This window comes from Uranotaenia lowii, unplaced genomic scaffold (genome assembly GCF_029784155.1).
Source record: "Uranotaenia lowii strain MFRU-FL unplaced genomic scaffold, ASM2978415v1 HiC_scaffold_91, whole genome shotgun sequence".
Classification (NCBI taxonomy): Eukaryota; Metazoa; Arthropoda; class Insecta; order Diptera; family Culicidae; genus Uranotaenia; species Uranotaenia lowii.
The window spans coordinates 577-11,466 of record NW_026598878.1 but is presented as its reverse complement, the minus strand read 5'-3'; the positions used below and the strand labels follow the sequence as shown (position 1 = coordinate 11,466).

At 32.6% G+C, this 10,890-nt stretch overlaps 1 protein-coding gene across 1 annotated transcript; it reads right to left on the bottom strand.

Annotated features, from left to right (window-relative positions):
* Positions 1-1,307: 1,307 nt before the first annotated feature.
* On the bottom strand, positions 1,308-10,636 carry LOC129760967 (uncharacterized). The gene is made up of 4 exons (XM_055758652.1): positions 10,625-10,636; positions 10,473-10,535; positions 1,617-2,130; positions 1,308-1,550 (listed from the first exon to the last, which is right to left on the bottom strand). The coding sequence occupies exons 1-4, from the start codon at positions 10,634-10,636 to the stop codon at positions 1,501-1,503; spliced, it is 639 nt and encodes a 212-aa protein (XP_055614627.1). The 3' UTR covers positions 1,308-1,500.
* Between the last annotated feature and the right edge of the window lie 254 nt (positions 10,637-10,890).

The following is a 10,890-nucleotide window of genomic DNA, read 5'->3' as shown; positions in this document are numbered from 1 at the left end:
TTTTGTCATTTTTGTCATTTTTGTCATTTTTGTCATTTTTGTCATTTTTGTCATTTTTGTCATTTTTGTCATTTTTGTCATTTTTGTCATTTTTGTCATTTTTGTCATTTTTGTCATTTTTGTCATTTTTGTCATTTTTGTCATTTTTGTCATTTTTGTCATTTTTGTCATTTTTGTCATTTTTGTCATTTTTGTCATTTTTGTCATTTTTGTCATTTTTGTCATTTTTGTCATTTTTGTCATTTTTGTCATTTTTGTCATTTTTGTCATTTTTGTCATTTTTGTCATTTTTGTCATTTTTGTCATTTTTGTCATTTTTGTCATTTTTGTCATTTTTGTCATTTTTGTCATTTTTGTCATTTTTGTCATTTTTGTCATTTTTGTCATTTTTGTCATTTTTGTCATTTTTGTCATTTTTGTCATTTTTGTCATTTTTGTCATTTTTGTCATTTTTGTCATTTTTGTCATTTTTGTCATTTTTGTCATTTTTGTCATTTTTGTCATTTTTGTCATTTTTGTCTTTTTTGTCATTTTTGTCATTTTTGTCATTTTTGTCATTTTTGTCATTTTTTGTCATTTTTGTCACTTTTGTCATTTTTGTCATTTTTGTCATTTTTGTCATTTTTGTCATTTTTGTCATTTTTGTCATTTTTGTCATTTTTGTCATTTTGTCATTTTGTCATTTTTGTCATTTTTGTCATTTTTGTCATTTTTGTCATTTTTGTCATTTTTGTCATTTTTGTCATTTTTGTCATTTTTGTCATTTTTGTCATTTTTGTCATTTTTGTCATTTTTGTCATTTTTGTCTTTTTTGTCATTTTTGTCATTTTTGTCATTTTTGTCATTTTTGTCATTTTTTGTCATTTTTGTCACTTTTGTCATTTTTGTCATTTTTGTCATTTTTGTCATTTTTGTCATTTTTGTCATTTTTGTCATTTTTGTCATTTTTGTCATTTTTGTCATTTTTGTCATTTTTGTCATTTTTGTCATTTTTGTCATTTTTGTCATTTTTGTCATTTTTGTCATTTTTGTCATTTTTGTCATTTTTGTCATTTTTGTCATTTTTATGGAACTGAGAGAAAATTTGCATTTGCATTTGCATTAATCGCAGTTTTTCGCGGTTTCGAAATTGAACGTTAAAATTAAAAATAATAAGTTTGTAAAGAATTTCACTAATAAATGAACTCCATCATCCCCCCTTACTTTGCACTTAAAGCTTTAGTCCAGCGTTCAAAAATGCTCGTCAAGAAAACTTGTCTAGTTGTCAAAATTTTAGATCTTTCTCTCCAAAAAATACAATAAAAACAGTTAACAGAAACAGATATATTTTATCAGAAAGTACCACTTCAACACTTAAGAACTGAAAATAAACCCAACTTTTTTGCGGTTACCTAAATACTATGCAAATTAACAAAAGCAAAACAACAGACTACATAGCTCTTTTAATCCAGTCCCTATTTTTTCTGAAACGACCACGCTCCTACTGATTTTGCATCCATGTTATTTGATGAATTTACTGTATTTGGTAATTGCACTTTTTCCGCCACATTCTGAAAGTTAAAAAAAAACTTAAGTCAACCATTGAACACATGAATGTCTAAAAAAATAAATACTACCAATAACCCGCCGCAGCAGATACAGGAAGAACGCCACGATCAAGTTGATGATGATGGTTTTGAACGACGTTGAATCGTTGTTCGGCTGGCGGATAATTCTCCGATCCGATCTCAGGTCCTTCTTGAGGCTCAAGCGACGCGGGGTCGAGGAACCGGACGAACTTCCACCAGCACCGGATGAAGTTGAGGGAACCTGAAGCGTTGACGGGGAGCTGGACGTCGGGGTCGGTTTACTTGACGAACTGGATCCGGTGGACCCGGATTTCGATGATGGGTCCGGGTTGTTTGTTGGCGCCGATGGAGTGGGCATTATGGAGCTGCTGTCGGTGAAGGTGTTTCCGGGATCCGTTTCTTGCTGCAAGCGACGGTAACGAAGCAGAGCTGGCCTGTAGTTGGGATTGGTCTGCCAGGCGGGCGGATGAATTGAACGGTAACTGGCAATACTGAGGATGGTTGGCTGGGTTAAGTTGATAACAAAAACGGCGATGAGTGACGAAAACGGGTTGTTGTAGTTCTGGTAAGGAAATGATAGAACATAATTGAGAGATGCTTAAATTGGGAAAAAATAGCTGCATTCAAACCAAGTGTGTACGAATCGATAAAATTCCTTGGTTTTATAACCCCAGAATGTCTGCATTTGAACATTGAACCCAAGCGAAGTTAATGTACAAAATGAGGTTAGGCAAATAGAAATTTTCTTGTCATAAAAATAAGCACTTTTTAAAAAGATTTGTAATCGTTTATGATAAAAATTCGTGCCGGAATCAAACAAAATCAACAAAGCTGTTGTTTCGTAGATGAGACATGTTCTGTTTGGTGAAACTTGTAAACTTATCCAATGCAAAACTCTCTCAACGACTTAAAACAAGTTTTAAGAATCGGCATTCTCATGAAACAAAATTTTGCTCACTGGTCGGTGGTTTAATCAGATCAATTGACGTTTGAGTGCCTTTTTTGTATGTTTTTTTTCTGTTTTCCACCCCTGGGTAATACATAGTTGGGGATTTTTTTTAATCTGCAGGGGGCCTGCAGATTTTCTTCAAAATTTAAAATTTTGCTCGTTTCAGCACCATTAAAAAACAAGAATTTTTGCAGATTTATAAAGCTTTTATTATTCAAGTTAGCTAACGTTTATGTTTTTTTGAAAAAAAATTACCTTCTTTTCAAATGCCCATAACTTTGTCAATTTTCAACGAAGAATATAAAATAGCACATCAAAACGCTACCGACCTGGGCAGTTTAGTTAGGAGTTCCTCAAAGCGCTCTAAGTTTCGGTTTATGATCCTCATAAATCACCTGAGAGGAGACCAAAGAAAACCGGGGAAACCTAAATTTTAACTTTGATATTTTTAAAAATGCATAAACTCGAAATCCGGTGTTACCTCGACAAAAAATCGACTCTCTGGGACTCTTATCATTGAACGGAAACCATGTGGATTTATATGGAATGTTCAAGAGTTGCCAAATCGCTTCAAACGATATGTGTATCTGTTGGAGTAGGCCGATCTCAATGTGAAACTTATCACAGCAATCAATATCATTAGCTCTTAAGTTTTTTCAATCATTCGCAAATAAAACTTCAATCTTCCAAGACGTGTCTTCTTAAACTCTGTTGAAACCGCATACTTCAAGACATGGCCGTAGGAACGGGGGGTGTTTTGGGGGTTAAACCCCCCCATGAGGGTTCAAAAATGTCAAGCAAAATGTTGTTCTCTAAACTCGAAATTTTAAAATCATAATAAATTTCTGTGAACGACTCTAAAGTTAATCAAGAGTAACAATCTCGACTCAGAACTAAAACCAAAACCTCGAAATCTTATCCCAGGTATCCCCCTACACAATTCTACTATAGAATTTCAAAAATTTTCTTTCTCGATAGAATCTTAAAGTTTGTACTCGAAAAACGCTATCAAAAGTTATTCACATAATAAGTTGGTGCATAAATTTTGGGTACAGTCCTTAGTCTCCAATATCGAATTTTCAATAAGATAAGACTCACTAAGGTTGCCTGATTGCCCGGATTTTGCCCGATAGTTTTTATATATTTGCAAATACAAACAAAAATTTGAATTGTGTGATAACAATTTTGTATTTTGCGTCCAAAACATTTTTTTGACGAAGTTTATCCAAATAAGCTGGCTGATGTGTTTCGATGAAAACAAACTACTTTTCGAGTATTTTCGTCTTGATTTTAATTGAAGAACTCCAAATTTGTTCGGATTTTGGGTTATTAACTTTGAAATCTTGTGCCCGGATTTTGCATGGTTTTTGAATAAAATAGCCCAGATTTTCCCTGCCCGGATGAGTGCGGAAAAATATCTGGTAAGCTCAGGTTTGAATAATTTCCGATGCTCTGGTACAATTTTTTTCCTCATAAATCTAAATTTGTTGCCTGTGACCGGATTGTGGAGTCTGAATCCAGTTTATAGTTCTTGATTTTCAGTTTGGTTCATCATTAGGACAAAATCATGATCCGAATCTTGGTTTTGCATTTAAAACTAAAATAAAATTCATTGAACATGTTCAAAACTCATCATTCCGGCATATAAAAAAAAATCAAAATAACAAACCATTTTTAAAATTTGGTTTTGAAATTTTTAATCTTAATTTTTATGCCGAATATAAACTTTCAAAATCCATTATGGTGATCCAAAAATGAAATATTAGAGTTTCATCATTCGGAATTTTCAGTCAGGATAGGAATTCGAAATTTGAACTCAGGTTCAAAATTCAGAATTCAGCTTCGGAATAATTCAAAATTTCTCAAAACAAAACAGGTAAAAACCACTGTTATAAAATAAGATCTAAACTTATTTTCTAAATTCTGTTCCTTGAAAAATCTAAGTTTAAATTTTTCACAGGGTTTTAATAATGAAATGAATTATTTATGATAATTTAATGTCGATAAAATAACTTATACTTCATCTTCGGGTTCAGGGAATATATTTTATTTGTTTGTTGTATAACATTATTTATATTGTAGATACTTAAAAAAATTTAAATTAAAATCTGAATGTATCAAATTCACAAAAGTAAAAAAAAAATATGCTTTGAACCCCAAATAAGTTTTTTTTCACAGCCTTCAAGATTCCTCATTCATTTTTTTTTTAAATTAAAAAAAACTTATCACTTTTTGGACTTATTTTCGAAAATAATGATGTGAAATGAATAACTATTAACATATGAAAACTTAAACCCGAATAATGAGATTCTTTTACTGTCATTTTTTACTATTCTTTATGCATGTTTTTTTCAAGCAAAAATGTTCTAGGAAAAATATTGTCACCAAAACCCCCCCTATGAGGCAGTTCTTTCTACGGCCCTGCTTCAAGAGTACCATTTGAATGTAAATAAAGTACCGTAAACTGAGGGGACCTTTGATCATTTTTTTCAATAATTTTTGAATATTTTGGAAGGGGTTGCTTTTCCGAACTACCTTAAAATTTTAAAACACTTACAGGGGTGAGGAGTATAAATCATGATCATTGATTGCAGTAAATTCAAACGACATTTGTGGTTATAATTAAATGTTTGTTACAAAACCAGATTTCGAGCTTAGGGGTAACTTTGATCACTATGGTTTTTAAGGTACCTCAACATCTTAAAAACTACTTTCATGGTGCCATTTAGCAAGGCATAAACATTAATAACAGTAATTTTTTTAAGGACTAAACTGATTTTTTCAAGGTTTTTTTTTCAAAAACTTTTATAATCAAAAGATGGACAATGCTGCTGCATATATCTAGGGGTTAAAATTATAAACATTTCTCAATTTTTTTGGCCTCAAAAACAAATGAAATTTTGGCTTCATGGATTCCCCTAGGTCATCGACTGTTCACATGTTCTTATTTTTCTTCAAATTGAACCATTTAATAAGGTTTTAGCCATTTTTACTATACTGGCTTTCTAATGGACAATCACCATTTTTTTTTTCAATATCCATAAACTATCACCAAATTACCATAAAAATATCAATTAAACTAAACCTAAATAAAAAAAAAAGTTAAACTTTCACATAAAACAACCCATTTGCTCCTAAATGCCTTAATTTGATCAGCAGAGATGTTTGTTTGTGAACCTTCAAAAAAACCAGATATTTTAAGATTTTAAAATTGTATTGTAAATATTATCAAAAATCTTGTAATAAAAACCAAACTTAGCTTATTTGAAACTACATTTATAGGCTTTCAAGCGTATCAAAAAGTTTTCAGATATTTTAACTTTTTACTTAGCTAATGATGATTATCTGTAAAAAATTCATGTTGATCAAAGTTACCCCGGTGACCAAAGTTCTCCCAGTTTACGGTATCTGTTTTATTCTGGCTAGCACGTCTGCAAATATTCGCTGGTTCGTCAAAAAGAAAGCGCTTTTCCCTCACTTGAAAAAGCTTATTTTCCGCCAGGAGTCGCCACTTGCGCACAGAGCTGTCAAACCTCATGATCAAAACAGCAGAGAAAACACAGAAAATCTACAAAAAATGGCACTGTGTGAGAAATCACTTGGAGAAAATTATTTTATATCAATATTTGCTTACAGCATTAACTTCTGTGTTCGCTTCTGATACAAATCCCATACATGGGGGAACAACCTGCGCGAATTAGGAGTTTTCCACTAATTGTCCATATTCAACAGGTTTACGTAACTCAGTTCTCATTGTATTTGATGAAAGAGTTGTAAGAAATGAAAAAATAATCAAAACAAATTATAAAATTAGTTGATAACGATGAAAGACTCTCATCGTAAATTAGGATGTTTTTTTACGATGAAAGACTCGTGAGGAAAACAGGTAAAAATTTAGAGTCACCTGTGAGTCCCAGAAGAAACTTGATTAAGTCCGATGTAAACTCGGAATATTTTTATATACGATTATAATGAAAGACTCGTAGAAAAAAAATTAAGACCAATGAAAGACTCGTAAGAGGAAAAATGATCAGAAGAGAACTCCGATGCAAGACTCGGATGATTTAAGATGCAGGATTACAAAGACTTGAGCGAAAAGGCTCACGTTAAGAGTCTCGTGGGGAAAATGGATAAAAAAAATAAGAATTCCGTTGAAAGATTCAGGTGATATTGAAAGCTTCTGTTTATGGTTTTTCGATGAAAGAGTCGAAATTTAAAAAAAAAAGCAAAGGATGGATGAATAAAAAAATAACCAGATGGAAAATTCATATCATGAAAAACTCGTAAGAAAGACGGTGAAAACCGATAAAATAATTCGAGGAAATTAGTTGATTGCAATGAAAGACTCTCATCGTAAATTAGGATGTTTTGTTTACGGATAATGGATAAAAGTTGAGAGTTCCAATCAAGGATTGTAGAAAAATGTTAATTATAAATAGTCCAATGGGAGATTCTAAATAACTCGTAAATGATGAATATTCAAGAATTCCGTGGGAAAATTTGAGTGATTTTGAAAGCCTCGTGAGGAAAATTATATATTAAAACAACATGATTCCGATGAAAGATTCATGAGGATGATGGTTAAAAATATATAGTTCCGAAGAAAGACTCAGATAATATTTGATGTGTTTTTTAATTATTTTTTGACTGGGAAACAACGACAACAATTAGAAAAATCCGCACAATATTCACTTATTATATAAGCTGAAATATCTCCGATATTTATGGAACAATAATAACTAAAATGAGATCTTATATATAAAAATGGAGGCGTTTTCTTTGTGATAACATCACGTATGAATGGTCGATCGGAATGAAGTGAAATTTGGTATCCGAGGGTTTTTTGGGTCAGAGATGGTTTGTATAATAGTTTCAAGGATCTCACTTTTGATGAAAGGGGGGTCCCCATACAAAGTTATCTCTTCTTCACATTTCTTATATATAAAAATGGAGGCGTTTTCTTTGTAATAACATCACGTATGAATGGTCGGTCGGAATGAAGTGAAATTTGGTATCCGAGGGTTTTTTGGGTCAGAGATGGTTTGTATAATACTTTCAAGAATCTCACTTTTTACGGAAGTTGGTCCTAACATAAATTCAACTTTATTTGTTACGATTTCCATAAGAATCGATTCGCGAGCACGATGAAGTTAAGGACGTGTAGATGAAATCAAACATTTATTTCGATTACATAAGAAGGTAAAACGAAGTTTACCGGGTCAGCTAGTAAAAATATAAAAATAAGTAAGTGTTTATATGTTTAAAAATTTAGGATAAAATAGTTTAGGTGTGTGCAAACTACAACCGAAAAAGTACTAAAAGTCAAGTTCCTTAGCCCCTGTGGTTATGCAATTTTACAGGAATTTATAAAAAAAATGTCATCTAAAAAGTTTTTCGTAGAATAAAAGTTGTCTGTAGTTATTAAACTAAGCATCTGTGAAGTTTTCAGCGAAATCGCGCCGATATTTATAACATCGTATCGTAATCATAAAAGTTAGTTAAAATAAAGTTTTATGATTAAAGGCGATCATTAAGTTCTCAGTTTTTTTTTACTTTAGATTCTTACCTTATCGAAATAATTGTCTAAGATATTAATATTCAACTAGCTGACCCGGTAAACTTCGTTTTACCTTCTTATGTAATCGAAATAAATGTTTGATTTCATCTACACGTCCTTAACTTCATCGTGCTCGCGAATCGATTCTTATGGAAATCGTAACAAATAAAGTTGAATTTATGTTAGGACCAACTTCCGTAAAAAGTGAGATTCTTGAAAGTATTATACAAACCATCTCTGACCCAAAAAACCCTCGGATACCAAATTTCACTTCATTCCGACCGACCATTCATACGTGATGTTATTACAAAGAAAACGCCTCCATTTTTATATATAAGAAATGTGAAGAAGAGATAACTTTGTATGGGGACCCCCCTTTCATAAAAAGTGAGATTCTTGAAACTATTATACAAACCATCTCTGACCCAAAAAACCCTCGGATACCAAATTTCACTTCATTCCGATCGACCATTCATACGTGATGTTATCACAAAGAAAACGCCTCCATTTTTATATATAAGATGTGAAGAGATAATTTTGTATGGGGACCCCCTATCATCAAAAGTGAGATCCTTGAAACTATTATACAAACCATCTCTGACCCAAAAAACCCTCGGATACCAAATTTCACTTCATTCCGACCGACCATTCATACGTGATGTTATTACAAAGAAAACGCCTCCATTTTTATATATAAGAAATGTGAAGAAGAGATAACTTTGTATGGGGACCCCCCTTTCATAAAAAGTGAGATTCTTGAAACTATTATACAAACCATCTGTGACCCAAAAAACCCTCGGATACCAAATTTCACTTCATTCCGATCGACCATTCATACGTGATGTTATCACAAAGAAAACGCCTCCATTTTTATATATAAGATGTGAAGAGATAATTTTGTATGGGGACCCCCTATCATCAAAAGTGAGATCCTTGAAACTATTATACAAACCATCTCTGACCCAAAAAACCCTCGGATACCACATTTCACTTCATTCCGACCGACCATTCATACGTGATGTTATTACAAAGAAAACGCCTCCATTTTTATATATAAGAAACTAGCTGACCCGGTGTGCTTTGCTACACCTTTCAAAATCAAATGATATTTTCAGAAATTATTAAAATTTTTATTGTTTTATTGGCATTACTTTAAATCAAATTATAACATAATTTATAAGCAATCGCTATAAAATTAGAGCTGCAGCTGGAGTTTCGAATTTCAACGCAAAGATAACTTAAACGAATATTCAAAATCTCGCTCTATAAATTTGTGTTAAAGATCTGATAATTTGAAGCTGTCTAGACGGTCTCAAATTAATCGCAAACCATCTAACTTATAAAATATGGTTGTTTTTTCTTGATATGTTCTGGATTTATGCTGAAAAACTGATGAGAGAGCCCCTCCCCTGTCCTTACCTTCACCGCCTGCTGAATGCAGGCCGTGATTTTTAATTATCATACCTAATTTTTTCGTTCCCAAAAATCCTCTTATATCAAATATAGTTCCATTGGTTGATAAGTTTTTAAGCTTTACAACAAAAATTTTTATGGACACTCCTCCTTTCTTCCCCTCTCTACACTGTAAAGCGTAAGGATCTATAACAATCGTAGGGAGATATCTCGTAACCAAGTACCTTTCAATGCCATATTTGTTTCCATTTGTTGGCTTCGTTAGCATAAATTTAGAACATATGCTAACACAATTGTATTGGGCTCACCTCCCTCCTGCTATGTACCTAGTCACTGAAAGGAGGATGGTGTGTCGAATAATCATAGAATCATACCAAAATTATTTTTCATGTTAAGTTTTGTCCATTTCTCGGATTTTGTAAAAAAAGAGTTAAATGTAAGCCTCATCTTCCCTTCCTATATTCCCAATTCTATCATCTTACTGCAAGAAAGGAATTGTTTCACATAGAAAAAGTATTTTTCGTACTCAAAAATTTTTTGATGCCAAATTTGGTTTCATTTGCTCGATAAATTCTCGAGTTATGCAAAAAAAAATTACATGGAAGCTCCCCCTTCCCTTTTAATATCTTATCTTAATAATTTTAATTTAATATATTTTCAATTTATGACAGAAACATTTCTCGAATCCAAATACCCTCATATGCCAAATATGGTTAAATTTGCTCGATAAACTCTCAAGTTATACTGAAAATTGTAAGGGAGACCTTTCCTCCCCCTTTGCATCCACCTCTTTGAAGGAGTGAGGGATACCAAATATTCATAGAAGCACATCTCGTACCCAAATATGGTTCCATGCCAAATTTGGTTCCATTTGCTGTTGTAGTTTTTTAGTTATTGTTGCCGCAGCGAACGAAGAAATGGCCACACTGGAGCTAACACGTGCCTACGATGTCAGTCAACGAGCAAAACAGAACGTCAAACAAACATAGATCACTTTTTCCTCATAATCTCCTACGGTATTGTAAACACGCGAAATCTCCACGCTGCGCTGTGAAAGCAAGTCCGTTAAAAGTTTATATTTATCATTATAATCATTTCTATCGCGTAATATCGAATGCCTGATAAACCCTTCATTACTGTCGAGGTCATAAGTTCGTGCTACAAGTTGGAATAGTCGACTTAGTAAGGTAAATTTAGTCCCTTAACGGTATCCTATATGCTGATGAACACGTGAAACTCTTCCAACTATTAGATCGGAGATTTATCGAATAGCCGCCAAGATTCCGAAGAACAGTCTAAAGCATCCGTTTAGCGAATTTAGACTTACTGGTACATCTTATGAAACCTATTAATATTATTAAGCTCGTAAATTAACATTATATAATTACTCTAGGAGAGTACAG